We start from the raw sequence: 20,126 nt of genomic DNA, 5'->3' as shown, positions 1-20,126 counted from the left end.
AACACCCACTGGCTTCTAGGCTTTAACTCCCTTAGGAGTCCTGGACAATCTATCCTGCATGTTACTGACGCGTACAGTACCGATTCCGGGGTGGATTCTCCACTGCCTTATGCCTGGTGTAGTCATTTGCATCTGTACCGGGATGAACAGTGAACGCTCCACTCAGCTACACCAGAAGTAGCATTTCACACCCTGTAGGAGAGCCAGCTGCCCAGGTGCAGTGTGACTCAGTTTTCCCCCATTGCTCAGGTAGATTTAGGTGCTTTGGGGTGGCATAGACTCTTGTTTCTCACCAGAGGGCTAACTTCTAGCCAAAGCACCTCTTCCTTAGGCCACTATGAGGAGACACCCAAGTTCAGGGCTGCCTCTTTTTATGCCCCTTCTGTTAATCACATGCTCTGTGAGGTGTTGTGCTCAGGGAGCACAAATCCAGAGTCCCCGGCCTTAAAGGGGCCAGGATCCATAGTGGACAGGCTGGTGGCACCTTGCTCTTAAAGGCCCAGCTTGCTCAGTTACATGCACACCTCGGGGTAAATGACTGCACCAGCAGCTGAGCTATGGAGAATCACATCTGTTGTTCTTATGTTAGGTGCCAGTTAAGGTGTACAGAATGGAGAGATGCTGCCCCTTAGTGTTGGGGCAGATGGTAGAATCTTTATTGGTATGATTACAGCAGTGATTCTCAACTGGAAGTATTCATCCCCCTGGGGTACGCAGAGCTCTTCCAGGGGGTGCATCGACTCGTCTAGATATTACAACAAGCTACATAAAAAGCACTAGTGAAGTAAGTACAAACTAAAATTTCATATAGACAATGACTTGTTTATACTGCTCTATATACTGTATATTGAAATGTAAGTACAGTATTTATATTCCAATTGATTTATTTTATAATTAGATAGTAAATGAGAAAGTCAGCATTTTTTCAGTAATAGTGGCTGTGACACTTTTGTATTTTTATGTCTGATTTTGTAAGCAAGTCGTTTTTAAGTGAGATTAAACTTGGGGTAAACAAGACAAATCAGCCTCCTGAAAGGGGTACAGTGGTCTGGAAAGGTTGAGAACCACTGGATTACCACCTGGAAAGACTCTTGCCTCCAGTGATGATAAGCAGATGAAAAGAATGGGCCATTAATTTGGAAACTACACAAGGAACTACTTTGGGCAACGTATAGACAACCTGTGGAACTCCCTGCTGCAGGAGTCAGATGCAGGTGGATTAGGGTTGCCAACCCTGCAGGATTGTCCTGGAGTCTCCAGGAAATTAAAGATCCATCTTTAATTAAAGATTACATCAGGTGATGAAATTTCCAGGAACATATCCATACAAAATTGGCGACCCTAAGCTGGATCTTTAGGACCGTTGACAATATTTGTGCAGTGGGCAGAGGTGAAGAGTTCTCTTTCACCAGTAGGTAGAACCTGACCCATTTAAGCAGTTGTCACCTGTACACAGAGGACTGGAATTCTCAAAAGAGCTCGTTCCCACCATCGGGCAAGAGCATTTAAAGGGCTCAGGACCTTGAGTGCCATGATGGGCACTGAGATCTTTTGAAAAACTTGGTCCATTTATGTAAGTGCCTAATTAGGAACTGAAAACTCCAGCCCTAATGTTGAGTGCTGGGCCCTTGTAAACCTGCCCTGGAGTTCTTCTGTCAATAGGGGGGAGCCCCTCCCGAGCTGGGGTCATATCTGACCGAGTGGGAAATAGCTAAAATAATAATAATAATCTGGTTCTCTTCATCAGCACATCTCAAATCGCTTCACAAAGCAGGTCGGCATCATTGTAACCAATGGGGAAACTGAGGCACTGGGTGGGGACGGGACTTGGCTACAGTCACCAGAAGGCTGGCGGCAGAACGGAACCTAGCTCTCCTCAGGGCAGGGCCTGTCTAGTGCTCTAGCCACTGGGCCACATTGCTGCTGAAATAAAACTCTTAGCGGGGCCCAGTGGTCGTTCTGCCAGGCTGTGCTAGTGCCGTGCGGGGGATGAAACACCGCGCTCTAGTGCAGCTCCTGCCAAGTACCAGAGCCCAGGGTGTGGCAGGGAGGGGAGTCTTTTGCTTTCTTCAGAAGCATCCTGCATTGGGATACAGGACTAGACAGCTGGGGGATTTTCAGCGCAGAAGATCCAGGCATGAGGAGGATCAGTCCAGCGGCTCCAGCTCATCTCTTGGCTCTTGGCTTCCCTCCAGGTGGTGCGGGGAGCAGCTGGCTGGCTTGTAAACTGCCTGGGAGGGGAGGAGAAAGCAATTAGGTACAGGTGACTCCCCTGTGTGTGCTGCACGGGGCGGGCAGATCCGCCTCATCCCACGCCAGCCGAGGGAGTCATGGTGGGAGCTGGGTGAAAAATGACACTAATTTTTTTGTAGGAAATTGTGAAAAATGTTTGTTTTTAAAAAATAAACACTGTCCCTGATCCCCCTCCCCTGCCCCCCGTCACAGCCAGGGCAGAGCCCCCACCCCTCACATCTAGCTCTCTCTTCCTTCACACACGCACCCTCCTGTCTATCTAATTTCCAAAGTGCATACCCCCTCAGGATCTACCGGCAATCACCAAACAGCAGTTATGGAGAAAGCCAAGACCAAGGATGCACTGATTGTAGAATCAAAGAATCATAGAATATCAGTGTCGGAAGGGACCTCAGGAGGTCATCTAGTCCAACCTCCTGCTCAAAGCAGGACCAATCCCCAACTAAATCATCCCAGCCAGGGCTTTGTCAAGCCTGACCTTAAAAACTTCTAAGGAAGGAGATTCCATCACCTCCCTAGGTAACACATTCCAGTGCTTCACCACCCTCCTAGTGAAAAAGTTTTTCCTAATATCCAACCTAAACCTCACCCACTGCAACTTGAAACCATTACTTCTTGTTCTGTTATCTGCTACCACTGAGAACAGTCTAGATCCATCCTCTTTGGAACCCCCTTTCAGGTAGCTGCTGCTATCAAATCCCCTCTCATTCTTCTCTTCCGCAGACTAAACAATCCCAGTTCCCTCAGCCTCTCCTCATAAGTCATGTGTTCCAGTCCCCTAATCATTTTTGTTGCCCTCCGCTGGACGTTTTCCAATTTTTCCACATCCTTCTTGTAGTGTGGGGCCCAAAACTGGACACAGTACTCCAGATAAGGCCTCATCAATGTCGAATAGAAAGAACAATCACGTCCCTCGATCTGCTGGCAATGCCCCTACTTATTCATCCCAAAATGCCATTGGCCTTCTTGGCAACAGTGGCACACTGTTGACTCATATCCAGCTTCTCGTCCACTGTAACCCCTAGGTCCTAGATCAGGTTGCAGAGTTTGAGCAAAAATGGAGTTTCACTAACTATTTGCATTCCAGGCCTTGCAAAGCCGGATTCAACCCAACACCAGTCTACTCCACTGGAGGATCTGGTCCAAGTCCCCTAATGGGCAATACACAGAGCTGGCGTGGCTCGTATATGAGACCCAATCCTTTCCCCATGCCCTCCAGAGGCAGCCACGACTGTGGGAATCACTCACCTCTCCTACAATCAGCCCCAAGACACAAAGAACCAGGCCGGCTAAGCCAAGACGGACGGCGTTGAGCACCAGGCTGCATCTGGCTCCATTCACTCTTCCCGAGTTTGTTGGTGCAGCTGCTGAGAGAGACAGAGGGGCATCTGAGAGACTGACTTCTCTGTAGGCCTGATCCAAAGCCCACTGACGTCTGGCTGTCTCCGTCATACTCACATGGACCCCATTGCTGTAGTATCGGGGCACCTCACACGCTTTAATGTCAGTGGAAACACTTTCATTGTGTTTTAGATCAGGGCTTGTATTGTGATAAACCAGGGCTCAAGCTAGAGGGGATGTGGTGGGACAGCAACATGCACTCTTCCTCTGCTGCCTTCCTGTGCTCCAGATTCTCGACTTTCTTTCTCATTAAACAAACTAACTGTGTTTTGGGGAAGTGAAAATTGTCTCTAGCCAGGACGATGTTTGCAAGAAAAAAATAAAAATAAATAGACTGAAAAAATTATGACTTTTAAAAATGGTCAGTTTCAAACACATCAAAATAAAAACAACTCTGATATTTTGGAATTTGTTGTGGTTTTTATTTTTTGACCAGCTGTAGTGTTGAGCCAGCTAAACGCAGCTTGGTCTCAGCATACTAAAAAGCTCATGTAGCGCCCGGGAAATGAAATGATTCAAGGATTAGAAAACATCTTGTAGTGAGAAACTCAAGATGCTCAGTCTCTTTAGTTTATTGAGGAGAAGGTTAAGGGTGATTTGATCACCGTCGATGATGAGTAACTATATTGGGAACTAAGATCTGACAACAGACGGCTCTTCAATCTAGCAGACAAAGGTACAACACGATCCAATGGCCGAAAGTGAAACTAGACAAATGCAGACTAGAAATAAGAACATAAAACCGGCCATACTGGTTCACACCAAAGGTCCATCTAGCCTAGTATCTTATCTTCTGACAGCGGCCAGTGCCAAGTGCCCCAGAGGGAAGGAACAGAACAGGGAATCATCAAGTGATCCATCCCCTGTTGCCCATTCCCAGCTTCTGGCAAACAAAGTAAACATTTTTAATACTGAAGGTAATTAACTATTGGAACAACTGACCAAGGGTCATGGTGGATTCTCCATCACTGGGTCTTTTTGAATGATGATTGGATGTTTTGCTAAAAGATCTGCTCTCGCTCAACCGCAGCTAGTGGACTTGAAGCAGTGATTAATTCAGGGACGTTCTCTGGCGGGTGTTATATGAGAGGTCAGACTGGATGATCACAATGGTCCCTTCTGGCCATGGAATCTAGGAATCTGACATATTCCCTGCAATACCTATAGGCTAGAGCAGGGGTGGGCAAACTATGGCCCGGGGGCTGCATCCGGCCCTCCAGACATTTTAATCCAGCCCTTGAGCTCCTGCCAGGAAGCGGGGTCCTGGCCGGTGCTCCAGGTGGGGAGCAGGGTCGAGGACTTGCCCCACTCCACGCGGCTCCAGGAAACAGTAGCATTCCCCCCTCTGGCTGCTACACATAGGGGAAGCCAGGGGACTCTGCACGTTGCCCCTACCTCAAGCGCCACCTCCGCAACTCCCATTGGCCGGGAACCACAGCCAATGGTAGCTACGGGGTGGCACCTGCGGACAGGGCAGAGCACAGAGTTGCCTAGCTGTGCCTCCACGTAGGAGCCAGAAGGGGGACATGCCGCTGCTTCTGGGAGCCGTTTGAGGTAAGCGCCACCTGGAGCCTGCACCCCTGACCCCCTTCAGCGCCCCAACCCCCTGCCCCAGCCCAGATCCCCCTCCCTCCCTCCGAACCCCTCAGTTCCAGCCCGGAGCACCCTTCTGCACCCAGACCCCACCCCTAATTTCATGAGCATTCATGGCCCGCCATACAATTTCCATACCCAGATGTGGCCCTCAGGCCAAAAAGTTTGCCCACCCCTGGGCTAGAGCGAGCGAGCGCCGGGAGCTGTGTCTAGGATTCTGAACTGGAATGTTTGAAATCCAGGCTCCCCGGCTCCCGACCACGGTTTGTGTGTCCTAGATTCTATGGAAAGTGCAAAGGAGCGGGGTGGACACTCTGGATCAGGAGAAGTCCCTGGAACAAACCATTCTTCTCTCCTTTGGCTGATATCTTCCATCTGTGCATTTCCCCCGCCTCATTTCCCCCCCCCCCCCCATCTAGATGTGCTCACACCACATGGAGACTCCTCTCCAGGGGCAGCGGGTATCATAGGCCAGGGGAGGCCTATCATAGGTCCCCCTATGCTCCACCCCAAGGCCCCGCCCTTGCTCCCCTCTCCCCCGAAGCCAGCTGGAGCTTGGGGCTTGGGCCAGCTGGGGAGGGCTGGCCGGGGGCTCGGGACAGGAGGGCTGGGGCTCTTCCGGCCACGGGGGGTGGGCCCTTGGGCAGAGGGGGCAGGGCTGGGGGCTAGCCTCCACTAAGGGGGGGCTCCCCCGCTGCCCATGTTCCTCTACATGTCTGTTACCTTCAGTCACTGTCAGGTTCACCTCTGCCTTGACAAACACATCCAAGCCTTGCACTGTTATCCGGTACGTCCCGGTGTCCGTGGGCTGCACACACTGGATCACCAGGGAACCGCTCTGCAGAGAGACGTTTGCCTGCTGCTGATATTCCTTGGCCACCTTCACGCTGCGCTGGCAGGAGTGCTGCCACTCCTCGGGGGCGCTGCCATTGCACTTGCTCAGCACATAGGCTAACACGGGGCGATCGCCTGAGAGGAAATCCCATTTGAAGTGGAAGAATTTCCCTGGCGGGGTAGAGAATCGCAGGGAGATGGGCAGGACAGCTGTCTGGTTGGTGATGGCGTGGACTGGATTCTCCAGAGTGACTATCAAGAGAGTGGAGGAGGCACCTGTAGAACAGAGAAAGAATCACAAATTCTATAAAGCGGATTTAAAATGCTGACAAAGGTCCCCGATGAGCAATCCCTAGACATAGCTAAGGAATGTATTTCTCTCCAGCGTGGGTACAGCCTAGCCACTGCACCCTACCAATGTGCACGAGCAAACTTCCACTTGGAAGGGAGAGCAACTGAAGTAAAAAGGGGTTTTCCTCTCCATTTTTATGTCAATTCTTCTCCCTTTCTTAGCTTTTTGCCATTGGAAAAGAAGAACAGAACTGTTTTTAAAAGGACATATAGTTATATCCCCCCCCCACACCTCCCACCAGAAAAAAGGGAGAGGGGGAAGGGGAGAAAAAATAAACAACCTCTCACAAAAATTATTTCCTTTTCCAAACACCAAAACCAAGCAACGCTTTTTAAATGTTCAAAACGAAACCCGCCAAAAATATTGGTTTCATTTCCGTTTTTTTGGTTGAAAAAATGAAAATTTCTGCAATTTCCAAAGAAGTGAAACCCTTACCAAATTTGTCAAGCCACATTTATTTCTATTTTCTGACCAGCTCTAATGACAAGTAAAGTAATCTACCAGTAGTTATGGTCACCGATAAAGTTCGACCTGGTTAGCACATAGATTTTGGGCCAATATATTTACGTTGGTTAGGGATGTGCTTTTTATACCAGTACTGCCCCTAGTGTGGCTGCAGTTATACCAACATAAAGGCACCGCATACCAGTATAGCTCATTCCCCTTCCTGTATGAGACAAAGCTCCAGTATAAACACACTTATATCGCTATAACTGTGTCCATACCAGAGGGGCTGTACTGTTTTAACTAGACCAGCGGTGAATAGTGAGGAGGATTAATCACTCGTGAGAGATGGACTCTTTAGCACTCAAAGTCTTTATGGCGCGGCTGGATCAGTCTTTCTAAAAGATACACTCTAGCTCAACCACAAGCTATGGGCTGGATGCAGGAATCCCTGGGTGAGCTTATCTGGCCTGGGTTATACAGCAGGTCAGATTAGATGTCTATATTGGGCCCTTCTGGCTTAGACTAACTCATGACAGAGGTTCAATCTCAGTTGTAGCATAGAAATCGCTGTTCTCTTATGTAACAAACCATCCCCTCTTTGCTACAGGCCGTTCCTCCTCCTCCCTTCTCGTTTATCTTAGCCTCGCTACAGCCTTTGACATAAGCATGGATGGATCCCATCCAACCAGAGAGAGTCCGTACTCACCCATGAAGGCAGAGAACAGTAACGTGGCGCCGGTGATCATTTCCCTGGGCCACAGTTCCCCTCGCCACGTGGGAATTAGTCACACCTCAAAAAGCCCGTGCCTGAGCTTTGGAAAAACAAAGAAATTTCTCCTTATCCCAGCTGGTGTCCTGGTGGCAAGGAAAGCTCCGGGCATTTACCAAGCACACAGAGCAGGGCTGGGTTTGTCTGAAATGCACCCGACGTAACGGTCACTCTCTCTCTCAGGGACCAAGGATGTGGTCTGCGTTAGTGACTCCAGGGCTCGCCACAGGATGTCACAGGCCTGTTCGGGGGCATAGCAGAAGCGACCAGGTTCTGAGAACCAGCTCATGGGCGTCCAACAAAGAGATGGGACAAAACGACAAAGCTGCCCGGGCAGCTACACTTGGTTAATGGGGGCTGTTGTTTTACTGGGGTTGAAATGGTTAGGCCTTAATAAACTAAAGTCGTTGCGTGTCTTGGTTATCTGTGAGGCTGAAAAGGTCAGATCCTCGCTGTTCTAGGTCCAGGACGCAGGGTTGGGGTTGAAGTTGGGAGTGGAGGGAAGGGAGCTAAGCAGTAGCTTCCCCCATTGCCGGGACTGTCCAAGGGGACTGGTTCAGCCATTGCATAACTCAGAGCCAGGGCCGTCCCTAGATATTGTGGTGCCCTATGTGGGGGGGACGGGACATTCCTAGGCCTCTGTGGGTGGGGGGGGGGCAGGGGATTAGCACAAGGGGGGGCAGTGGGAAACCCACCCCCCAGCATGAGCGGGCAGAACAGAGTGGGTTGGAGCCGCTCCACTTCCCGCCACCCGGTGATTGCAGGGCAGGCCCGACCCCGCACCCATGGGGCGGCAGGAAGTGGAGTGACCCAGCTCCAGCCCGCTCCGCTCTGTTCCCCCGGCTCCCAGCCTTGGGACTTGGGGCGGCAGGGGGAAACCACCCCCCAGCATGAGCCAGCGGCACGGAGCAGGCTGGGGCTGGGTCGCTCCACTTCCTACTGCCCGGTGAGTGCAGGGTGTGCCTGACCCCTGCTGCAGTCCCCCAGGACGTAGCTCAGGGGAAGGGGTGGAGTGGGGCTTGGACAGAGCAGGGGTGGGGGCGGAGCAGGGATGGGAGCTATGGGGAAGGGGTGGAGGGGGTGCGGGGCAGAAGGGGGGACAACTTTCGTGGCTGGCTCAGGCGGCTGGGAGATTGGGCTGGCCACTGGAGCAGCATGCAGCTGCGTAGGGCACCAGGAAATTTGGGGCAATTTGGTGCCCCAAATTTCCTGGTGTTCTATGCAGCTGCGTAGTTTGCATATGGGTAAGGACAGCCCTGCTCAGAGCAGCCTGTGGGCTGCTCTAAATTACGCCAGCTAAAACAGGTGCTGTGGATCGTGACACTGGCCAGGGATCATCAGAGTGCGATGAACTCCAGCCACATTCCTGAGTGTCCTCTCCATCTCAGAGAGGAGTGGGTGGCGCTAAGGGGGGATGTTCTGTCCCCCTCTACAACAGGGAATCCCCACCAACCATTTTAGGGCTGGTCTCTGCCCCTTTTCATGCTGCTGGAGTGTCACAAAGGAGCCAGAGGCAGAAGCAACAATCTGGCTTGGGAAATGCTTTGTTTAGGATGACAATTCTACTGTTTTGAATGGAGCTCGGCATGTCAGGGCCCTTTAATTTAGGCATTGGGGTGGGGGGTCAGAGAGAGAGAAAAAAACTCCTGTAGTTAGGACTGCCATCTGGAAGATGTGGATTCAAATGGCTGCTTTGTTTGGGGCAGAGAGGGGCTTTGAACCCAGCTCTGCTAGAGCCTAGGTGAGTGCTCTAAGCATATCCCAGACCCCCGTTGTGCTAGGTGCTGTACAAACACAATAAAAGGATGGTCCCTGCCCTAAAGCACTAGGCCCCATCATGCCACTAAAGCCGCTTCTCCATTGACTTGTACATGTAGGTCAGCTCCGTTTGGCCCTGCAGGATCTCGGCTCATATTCAAACCTCCCTGGCTAGATTGTTGCTACGGAGCGACACCGATTTACACCGGGGAGGATCTGAGCATGGGTGAATTTCACCCTGCCAGCCTCAGAAACACCCAGCCAGGAAAGGGAAGGGTGCAGGCAATGTGTTTGGAGGGAGAGTCAAAGCTCAGGCAGCCAATGGGAAGAGCCTGTTTGCTCTGAGCCTGCTGTATGGGTGGGTTAGTACAGAGATGCGTGTGCTTCTTTCCTACACCGTGGTGAGCCATTTCCTGAGACGTGTGGCAATCCAGGCTGCTTGCTTTAGGATCTAACATGCAGGAGACTCTCCCCACCATGGCCTGGCTGAGGCAGGTAAGAGAGAGTTTTTATTCCTTCCCAGGGCTCATTTCCTTGCAACAGCAGGAAAGAGCTGAGGGGCCTTGATTTTCCAGCTGTGACGGGTGATTCTGGGGGCCCAGCAGCTGGAGACACACATCAAAAGCTGGGGCCCCAAATCACCAGTCCCAGTGGAAAGTCTTGGCCTGTAGCTCCCAGGGCATTTTTGAAAGAAATATGGGCAAATATTGGGATTGATTTGGAGGAAATAATCCAAATGCTAACACTTAGGGTAGATGGAGCTGTCGGGGGAGCAGTGGCCTGCCCACGGCCCACTGCACACAGGATTTATAGGAGAGGAGGGAGGAAGAAAAGGGCTTATTTTACGCTCCCACTGCTTTTGAAAATCTGGCGCTTAAATGGGAGCTGAGCTCTGTTCTGAAAATTTAACCCCAGATGTGTTTCCTGTGCATGAAGAGCATGATTCAGCTTTCCCATAACTCCCCCCAGCCCTCCCCTGTCTGTGCTCTATGGGAGACTCACTGTCAGGCTGGGGTGGGGTGACCCCAAAATTGTGCCCAGTTTGGGGGTGATAGTTGTAGCTCAGTGTGAGCACACGGCACAAGGGGGAACTGAGAAAAGCACATGTTCTCTCTCTCAGTGTTAGCTATTTACCCATCCATCCCCATAGGCACTTTCTAGATCTATTTATCCACCTATTCCCAAACATATCCCCTAGCTATCTTTTCTGAAACGTTTGATGAAAAGTTCAATAAAATCTTGGATTTAAATATTTTTGGGGGAAATGTTAAACAAAAATAAACCACTGCATCCCCCCCAAAGAGAGAGAAGAAGATGGGTCCATTTTGGAGGGTTTGAAACAACTTTGAAATTTTTAAACATTTTGCAAAAATGTGTGGTTTTCGACCACCTCTAGAAGAAAGTTCCAAGTAAGGACAATAGACTGGACCCTCCATGCAGTTTCAGCTTCCTTGGATCTTGGGGGGCTGTTGGCTGCTTAGCTGAGATCCCTTGGCTCAAATTACAGCAGCCTATGGGAGGCTGTGACACACACAGCTTGGCCAACCTATCATGGTCTCACGATATCTGGTGCTTTCCCTCAAGCCCTGGCTCCTGGAGTCATGTGATTTTTAAGAGAACCTCAGCTTTCATTTAAAAAGAAAAGCAGGCCTCTAGCCTTTGTGGTGGGGGACAAAAGCCTGAGATGATGAACTGAGTGTACTGGGGCAGCTCAAAACTCCAAATTTAAAATATCATGATTTTTAAGCCAATCTCGTGATTTTGGGGGTATCTGGTTCATGATTTTGGAATGGATTTAGACTGTTACAGGCTGACTGGCCCCTTTAAAGGGAAATGAGACCAGCCCCACCTGTGCCATATTAATTAGCTGCTTCTCAGCCTGAGGGGGTGGGACTCAGAGGGTCAGGTGATAATTTAATAGATGCCTAGGCCTTATAAAAGGTCTGAGAGTGGCCAAACAGGTTTGGTCTGTGGAAGGCCCTGAGCTAGGGTCTGCAGGAGGAGGGCACTGGGGGGGGGGAAAACCAGCCTGAGATGTGGTCTCTGTACTGGAATAGAGAAGGTCCAGCAGGAGCTGAGAATGGTGCTCCCAGGGGGACCAGGTTGGGGTCTCTCTCCTGAAGCCAGAAAGACTCTTGGAGGTAGCCCAGAAGGGGGCTGGGAACAGGGCCAGGAGGGTAGGACTGAGGGGCAGAAGAACTTTTTTGTTTACTGGGACTTGTTTAGCTGGGCTTTTGTTAACCCCTTCTAGGGTAACTTGGTTTGTGACTTGGTTGGAGGGTTAAGCTGCATCTCCAGCATGAGTGTGCAGAGTTATTGGGGACTCTGAAGGAAGGAAACTGAGGCAGGGGAGTACTGCCTGTAGTGCTATGCTTAGCCAGCAGGGGGTGCTGCAGAGCAGTTCTAGCCTATGAATAGACACTAGGTGCCTACCAGAAGCAGGTACTTGTTGACTGCTGCCTTTTCTACTCCCAAGGGGCTTGGGATGGGGGCCCCAGCTCTGTAGCTGGTAGCCTTGCTGTTGCCACCGCTTCTGCAGGCTGAGTGGAAACAGGGGAGCTGATGCTGCTCTGGGCTTGCCAGGGAGGGGGTGGGGGGGGAGAAAGGGTTCCCTGGCCTGCCTTGCTCTGGGGAGGGTTGGACTCTCCCTTCCTGCTCTCTCTCCCCACCCCTGCCTGACTCACTTTCTTGTCTCTCCGCCCCCGCCTTCCAAGGATGGGGCTCTAATGCAGGCAGGGCTGGAGTTTGCACTGGCGCAGCTCATCCCAGTGTATTGAGGTTACCTGTCTACACTAGGCTTTTACATTGGGGCAGCTATGGCTGTGGCTGGCCAGTGCACTGGCTGAAATCCCCAGAGTGGCCAGTGTCTTAGCTGAAAGCATGGGACTGATTCTCCCCAGCTTACCTCTAGGGCAGCTGTTTACATAGGGTGGCCGGCTCTCAGCCCAGCTGGTGTTTTTGATGTATAGCTGTGTAAGTTAACCCCAGCACACCAGTGAGGGGGGGCAGCCAAATAAGTACATTAAAATCGGTGATACTTTAGATTCATGAAGCCATTTCTCAAGAGACATCCCTGGACAATAGAACAAAGAAAGAACCTTTATATTAATTAAAAAGAAAAGGAGTACTTGTGGCACCTTAGAGACTAACACATTTATTTGAGCATAAGCTTTCATGAGCTACAGCTCACTTCATGTAGCTCACGAAAGCTTATGCTCAAATAAATGTGTTGGTCTCTAAGGTGCCACAAGTACTCCTTTTCTTTTTTGTGAATACAGACTAACACGGCTGCTACTCTGAAACCTTTATATTAATTGTGATAATTAGGCAGTATAGCTTTCCCTCTTCGTCCTAACTTCCTTTTCAACTGTGAAAGTCCCTTGCAAAGTTTTGTGTGAGTGAGTTAAGTGCCAATCCTCTGGCACTTTTTCTTCCAGCTCAAACTGGTTTTGAGCTATGACTCACTTAGAAAAAAAATCAAGTAAAATTTTTAATACATCCTGGGTTCATTGTTCTTATTTGTCACCTGATCGCTTTGGTTTGCCTCCGACTTCCCAGACAAGTATGATTCAGGCATACTTGTCAAGAAGTTTGGGGGTGGGGAGATGAAACTGGAGGGCTGAGGTCAAAATCAAGCTAGTAAAGCCATATACAGCTTTTTCTAATTGCTGCATCTACTTGTAACAAAGCTGCAACAGTTGGGGGAGCGGGGTGTGTGTGGGGATTAAGTGCCTGAATCCTTTACAATCCTCTAGCAAAACTAAAATCTTGACCGCCTCAGGAAGCAAACCATGGCTCGAAAAACTAAAATTAATTAAATTAATCTCTAGCCCGCTCTGTTGATCATCAGGTGGAATTTCCCATGACCCATTTACACCACCAGTTTGCTGTGCTTTTGTAGAGTCAGGTGATAGTGGGCTGGACTTAGCTTCTGGTGAAGTTGCTGCCTATCTCGCCGATTCCTTTTGCACCTCTGCCATGCGATGGGTTGGTGTGCTTCTGGGGCTCTTCCTTCTAGCCCGCCCATCTGGGTTTTTGGATGGCACTTCAGGTAAGAGATTCCATCTCCCTTCTGGACTGTTCAGTGGGGCTGGAGTCCTAAGCAGAAAAGTGGAGGGGGATGTGTGTTGTCTGGGGGTTAGAGAAGGTAGAACTGGGGGAGGGGGTGCATGGCGGGGGGCAGCTGCAGTGCCCATGTGTTCCCAACACCTCTGCATGCCCCTTTCTTCAGGCCCTGTCCTGCCCAGGGGCGCTGGAATAATTTGTACAGTGAGGGGGCAGAGAGCCACTGAGCCAAACTGTAAACCCTGGATAGGATGGAAACCGCTTCAAGCCAGGGGGGGGCGGCAGCCCCCCCTAGGTCCAGCACCGATGGTCCTGCCCATGTTGATTTTACAGAAAATATTTGGGGGCTTTTTTGTCCAGTTTTTTTATTTTTATTTATTTATTTGCAAATCCCCAGCCGCTGGCTGAGCAGGTGAAACTTAGAGACCCAGAGAAAAGGGAGAGAGGGAAGAGCGCATGGAAAGAACATGCAGAGGAGGGGGGAGAGGGATTATTTTGTAAAGTTTCTCTGAATGCAGTTTAGCATCTGGAGACAGAGGATTGGCCAGTGCCTTGCATCCAGCCATCCCCTGGCAAGCCCCAGGTTAGGGGGGCAGATTTGAAGCGTGTCTTCTTTAGCACGGGGAGTTGACCTTGGGTTTTAAGGTCTTGGGGGGTGGGGGGTGGAGCATGTCCTCACTGCAGAGTTAACTGGAGTTATGGACACTGGGAGTTATAATCTGCTTGCAGAGATGTGCTGTGTAAATGCATGAGATGAAATCAGATCTGGTGCCGGCGTGATAGGTGTGCATGGCGTGATGGGGGATGTGTGTGAGAGTGTGAGAAGCAGCCCTTGTTAATTGCACACTGGCCACTCATCGCAGGGAAACCCCAGCACCCACCTCTAAATCTTTCTGTGATCTACCTACAGGAAGGAGCAGGTGAATGTGACACCCCTTCATTCACTGTCTCAGGATCTTCCCAGGCCTTCCTCACCTCTAACTCTGCTCTCCCGGTTGATTGTCAGGGCTAAGCTCTTATTCTTTGTCCGGACAAGCCCCAGCAGAAAATGCACAAGCCCCATGTGTGTAGAACGAATTGTAAGAAGTCTGGGGTCACATTCTTTTAGATCAAAACCCCCTTTGTTCTGCCACAGCAAATATCTCAAACTCTTTCTTTCATAGCAAGTTGTTCATTTAAAATCATTTTGTTCAAAAAGAGTCCTACCTCTCTTAGAGCCAGCGTTGTTGATATTCCTGGAGATATTTTGCTCAGTCATGGAATGTCAGGGGTTTAAAAAAAGCCATGGTTTGCTACGAAAAAGCTCTAAGTCATGAGCAGGTTTTGCAAAATAAGCCCCGGAGTTCGGCTCCTAAATCCAGTCATAAATGGGCAGAGCCCTGCAAATCTGCAGAGATCCGCTTGTAGCCGTGGATCATGTGCAGAAACAAATTTTGTATCCGCACAGGGCTCTATAAATGTGTCCTGACGCACAAGAGCGTGAGACTTCCTAGCTCTAACTGCAGCTGCTGAATGCCAGGCACTTCGGTGTCATTACAGGATCAAGAATGAACGGAAGGACACAAGAATGATTGCATCACATGCTTCTTGTTTTGCTGCCCTACAGCAGAATCTCATGAAGTGCAATGGGTGGGGCGTGGAGGGTTGTCAAGGGGAGAGGTACCTTCAGGCACAAGACCACTGAAGTTCCTGGGGTACCCATGGCCTCTACCCCCACAGGGGGAAGAGCTAAAGAGCCTAACAATGCATTAATTAGAGGATTCCCTACAATTAGTTCCCTGTGATTTAGGCAAATATTCCTCATTCCCACTGTTGGCAACTCTCTTGATTTTTGTCATGCATCTCACGATATTTGGTGTTTGATTTTCTAAAAGCCCCAGAGCCTGGAGTCCTGTGATAAGCACATCCATTTGTTTAAACCAAAATATGGGGTTTATGTAGGAAGACTTGAAAAAAGTGACTTCCCCTGCTCCCTTCTCTCCCCCGACCCCCCCTCCGAGGCTCAAAACTCAAAAGATGGAAAAGCAGACACCACCACAAATTTATTATTTTTAAATATTTCATGTTTTTTAAGGCAACCTGCTGATGTTTGCAGGCTGTGGGTTGACAAAACTCTGCAAGATACAATAAAGTGGCATTCCAAGAGGACAGAGTAAAGGTTATATGGGGGAACCGGCAATTATAACTGAGCTCCTCCTAGTTAGCAGAGCTCTGTGGTTTGTTTTCCCCTGTAGTGCTAAGATTCTTTCCCAGCGTTACATGGGGAAGATCTTAGCTGAGCATTTCCTGGTTCTCTAACAGCTGAGTTTGGGGCAATGACATCCCAGAAGGGCCTGGGGAACAGAACTGCCTGTTGGTCAGCAAAAAACAGGGTGGATTTGATTTAAATCAAATTGATTTAAATCACTAGTCAGGAAGACTCGATTTCATGGATTTCTACATAAGTGTATTTTTGTTGGTTGTTATAACCTTAATACATGTTCTTCACAACTCAGAGACAGATGTTTCATTTTTAGAAGGTACACACTATACATTTTTAAACAGTGATTTATTCTGAAAACTTTTCAATTAGTTTTACAGCTATATCAGAAAATGAATGATTGTTTGGTTATTTCGTTTACCAAAGGTAATTGAAGCAGATAGTTCACCTCCCAATGACTTCATAAATATCTCCAATTCAACAGGTTAATCGTTAATATTTGGAGGATTTTCTTGCCAGGCTGTAATATGAGGAGAACATCACCAGACAGACATTTAAATTGTTTTATTTAACTAAAACAACAACGTTAAGTATTCTGGATTTTTTTCTTCAACAGCAAACATATAATATTTCAACAAAACAAGCATATGTCCCTCCCTTCTCACATTTATCTCCAGCCTTCTTCTTGTCCAGATCTATTCCGCCCCAGCAATCTTCTATTCATTGAACTTTTTTAAACTTTTCACTTTTAGAGAGAGGTAAGGGATTGACTCTGTCTACACGAATTTGCAGAGGGACAATAGAGTTGAGGTCTGTTATTTCTCGCCTCTATATATTTATTTATTTATTTGAAAACATTTTTGCTGTTAACAAGCATGTTACCTCTGGAGACACAAATCCACAGTTTGAGAACTGCAAAACTAAGCATCTCTGATAGTATCTTCTAGACTGAGCACTGAATCCCATTGGGTAGCTAGAAAGATTAACCTACATAATCTATACAGAAGCCTGTGGAACCCCATAAGATTGGGTCCTTAATACATGAAGTATTAGAACTCATTTACAAAACTCTTCTTAAACATTACATGAATATATTGTCTCATACTATAGAATTAGAATTTATATTCCCTATTCCATGATAAGAGATCTTTGAGCTGTAATGTGTCTTAATTAAAACTATTTTTAGATAGCTTTTTGAGGGACAAAAAACATTTTATCAAAAAAATCCAATTTTTTTTTTAAATCATTGATTTTTATCCACCCTGGTTGCAAGTGAATAGCAAAGCTGGTCCCAGCAGGGAGCCAGAGTGTCAAAAATTCTTAGCTGGTGGGAGAGCCTCTCTGTGAGCATCTACAAAGCATCTCACTTAAACAGTGACTGGTTGAACAATTTATTGTAAGGGATGCCCTTTCTCAGACCCTTTCCTTTTATTGTTTCCCACCCCCCACATCAGTCCCTGACCCAGGATTGCCAAGCCAAACTAAAATACTACTTGTTTGAAATCTCACAGCTCACGAAGATTGTCTAATTGTCTACGTGACTGAGCCCGAAGGCAGCTCTGTGAACACCTCCATACCGAATGCCACCTATATTTCAGAGACGTCTTTCTTCGTGCAGAAATATAACGCCTCCAATTTGTTGTGGGAAGATGTCATTTACTCCTCTAATGGGGGCTCCCAAACAGTCCTCAGTTCCTTCAAGGAGACACTCTCCTTTTCTGATGGATACTTCAAGATGGAGAACACGAGCAAAGGGGCTTAAGGAGTTTACAGGATTCAAGATGAAATGTACAGGAAGTGTGTGGCTGTTGTAAACTTTACCGTGGTGGGTAAGTTGTGCACTCGGTGACCCCAGAAAAAATTCTGCTCCCCTTGCACTTCTCAGGCCATGTAAAGCCTGTGGAAACATCCTATAAACTCCCAGAATATGGAAGACCCCAGCAGACATTGAGCTGGGAGAGCCATCTCCTCTGCAGCCCCAGCCCAAGGGGCATGTCATGTGGGAATGCGTGAGGAGAGGAACTAGCCAGACCACAATGCACTCTGGCTATTCTCAGTGGATGGACGGTCCCTGAGGGCCCCCTGCCAGCCAGCACACACTAGAGCAGCCCCCAGGCTGCTATAACCAATGACGGGACTGGCATTAGAGCTAGGGCAGAGAACCAGGAAGGTGTAAATCCTGTTGTGCCAGAGCAGGAACCTTGTCTACACTAGGCCCACCGATGTTCCTACCACTGACTCTAGTAATAATGAACATTTTTTGCAAATATGGTCAGCTAGTGACCTGGCCGCCCCGGGGAGGCTAGTCCCTGATCCCTCCCCTTCTGCCCCCTTGCCCCTGCAGGAGTCCAAAGCACACCCACCGTGGCCCCCAGCCCCAGTGCCGGGCAGTTGTAGGGGAGAGGCCCCAGGCCCGGCGCTCTGTGCAGCGTGGTTGCTGCGTCCCCGGGCCTGGCACTCAGGGTGGCTGGTGCTGGGGGCGTGCCGCCTGGACTCCCTGCAGGAGGCAGCCCCAGACAGGGCAGAGCGCTGGGAACAGCAGGAGGGGGCCTGGCTTGGGGGCGGAGTGTGGGCAGGGCCATGGTAGGCTGTCTGGGGAGTCACAGGCTCCCCCTGCCTACGATACCTGCCGCCCATATTTGCAAAGTTTCTGCAGTGCAGGCAAGGCTTAAAGCACCCCAAGGGCTCGCAGGGAAAGTGGTATGTGTTGAATAGGGCACGGGGTGACTTTTATTTTTATGGTGGCTAGCAAGCCTTTTGTTCATCAGGCTGCTCGTTAACATACCACTGGCTCTGTCTGACTGCAGGATCAGGAACAAACATTCATGAAGGGTCTGCGCTGAAATCCCTGGGAAATACGTGGTATGCCTTGATCTGTTTTATCTCTGGCCACTGTCACCCTAGTCTCTGAGGCCCAAAGATCTTCAAAGATCAACGGGAATTGGATGCCTAAATACTTTGGAGGATCTGGGCCTAAGGGCCAGATTGTCAAAGGTATTTAGGCACCTAAAGCTGCAAATAGGCGCATAGGGGAATTTTCAAAAGCACACAGCTACCTAACTCTCATTGAAGACGGTAGTTAGTCACTTTTGAAAATCCCATTAGTGACCTACCTGCATCTTCAGGAATGCAAATACCTTTGAGTATCTGGCCCTAGATGATCAAAGGGCTCGGGGGAGAGGCTGGAATTGAACCAGGCACTTCTGGCTCCTAGATCAGCACCTCCTCCCTTAGGCCAACCTTCTGCAGTGCAGGCAAGAAGAGGAGAATCAGGCATGTGGTATTCGGAGTCCTCACCAACACTTTCCTCCTTATTGTCTCGTTCCAGAGTCCAGCTCATTCCCACCTACTATGTCTGGGACCTCTGGTGCTGAGGAGGAAGCTCGTGATGAGACCAAAGGGGATGGTAGGTAGCTTGTGATGGGAGATTTCCTTCACCAGTAGCCTCTCTCCTCCCAGCCTGAATTTCACACGCCCATCCCAGCTCCCACTGACGTCGGTGTGAGCTTGAGGGCAGCGTCCAGTTGCTCCGGATCTTCTCAGACGGCCTGATGGCTTGTGCCACAATTGGCCAAAAATGGACAACGGGGAGCTGGCACAGCAGAGTTGGCTACGGCCAAGGACAAGCCCTTGGCTGATTGAGGAGCCGTGTTTGGGGCCTCCCAATGCGAGTGCAGAGTGTCAATTAAGGGGATGAGTTCAGGGGCAGAAAACTCTGATCCCCAAAAACCAGCATGCTCTGGGGGGAGCCACCTATGCTAGCCAATGGGAGATGTCGATGAGAGGGGTGTGTCCTAAGCCCTGCCCTCTCTGTGTTCTATGCTTGTTGTGAAAAGAAAAGGAGTACTTGTGGCACCTTAGAGACTGACAAATTTATTTGAGCATAAGCTTTCATGAGCTACAGTTCATTTCATCGGATGCATTCAGTGGAAAATACAGTGGGGAGATTTATATACATAGAGAACATGAATACGTTCTGTTATTTTCTTTGTTGGGCCTGTCCTGTAGATTGACAGAGGCAGAAGAGTACCCAGAAGTCACCTACTACAGGACAGGCCCAACAAAGAAAATAACAGAATGCCACTAGCCATTACCTTCAGCCCCCAACTAAAGCCTCTCCAACGCATCATCAAGGATCTACAACCTATCCTGAAGGACGACCCATCACTCTCAAAGATCTCGGGAGACAGGCCAGTCCTTGCTTACAGACAGCCCCCCAACCTGAAGCAAATACTCACCAGCAACCACACAACGGAACCACTAACCCAGGAACCTATCCTCGCAACAAAGCCCGTTGCCAACTCTGTCCACATATCTATTCAGGGGACACCATCATAGGGCCTAATCACATCAGCCACACTATCAGAGGCTCGTTCACCTGTGCAACTACCCATGTGATATATGCCATCATGTGCCAGCAATGCCCCTCTGCCATGTACATTGGTCAAACTGGA

At 49.4% G+C, this 20,126-nt stretch overlaps 2 protein-coding genes and 1 pseudogene across 3 annotated transcripts in view; 1 reads left to right on the top strand and 2 right to left on the bottom strand.

Annotated features, from left to right (window-relative positions):
• The window catches only part of LOC119842653, a 1,040,433-nt pseudogene that overhangs the window by 190,674 nt on the left and 829,633 nt on the right, over nt 1-20,126 (top strand).
• LOC119842869 (C-type lectin domain family 2 member E-like) overlaps nt 1-20,126 on the bottom strand; it is a 268,909-nt gene that overhangs the window by 207,456 nt on the left and 41,327 nt on the right. The window lies entirely within an intron of this gene.
• On the bottom strand, nt 1,497-7,915 carry LOC119842952. Of its 2 annotated transcripts, XM_038371799.2 has the most exons (4): nt 7,587-7,904; nt 5,971-6,357; nt 3,502-3,620; nt 1,497-2,231 (listed from the first exon to the last, which is right to left on the bottom strand). In XM_038371799.2, the coding sequence occupies exons 1-4, from the start codon at nt 7,624-7,626 to the stop codon at nt 2,148-2,150; spliced, it is 630 nt and encodes a 209-aa protein (XP_038227727.1). In that variant the 5' UTR covers nt 7,627-7,904; the 3' UTR covers nt 1,497-2,147. The 2 variants fall into 2 exon arrangements, with proteins under 2 accessions (XP_038227727.1, XP_043353042.1); XM_043497107.1 differs by lacking the exon at nt 1,497-2,231 and having other exon boundaries at nt 3,285-3,620; nt 7,587-7,915.

This window comes from Dermochelys coriacea, chromosome 14 (genome assembly GCF_009764565.3).
Source record: "Dermochelys coriacea isolate rDerCor1 chromosome 14, rDerCor1.pri.v4, whole genome shotgun sequence".
Classification (NCBI taxonomy): domain Eukaryota; kingdom Metazoa; phylum Chordata; order Testudines; family Dermochelyidae; genus Dermochelys; species Dermochelys coriacea.
The sequence above is the reverse complement of the archived record's forward strand: the minus strand, read 5'-3'. Positions and strand labels throughout refer to the sequence as shown.

Excerpts from the sequence above, each read along its gene's own strand:
- LOC119842952 (XM_043497107.1), bottom strand. The coding sequence starts at position 7,626 with ATGATCACCGGCGCCACGTTACTGTTCTCTGCCTTCATGG. Across the intron at positions 6,358-7,586 it reads ACTGTTCTCTGCCTTCATGG|GTGCCTCCTCCACTCTCTTG; the intron begins GTGAGTACGGAC and ends TCTGTTCTACAG. Across the intron at positions 3,621-5,970 it reads GAACCTGACAGTGACTGAAG|CAGCTGCACCAACAAACTCG; the intron begins GTAACAGACATG and ends TGTCTCTCTCAG.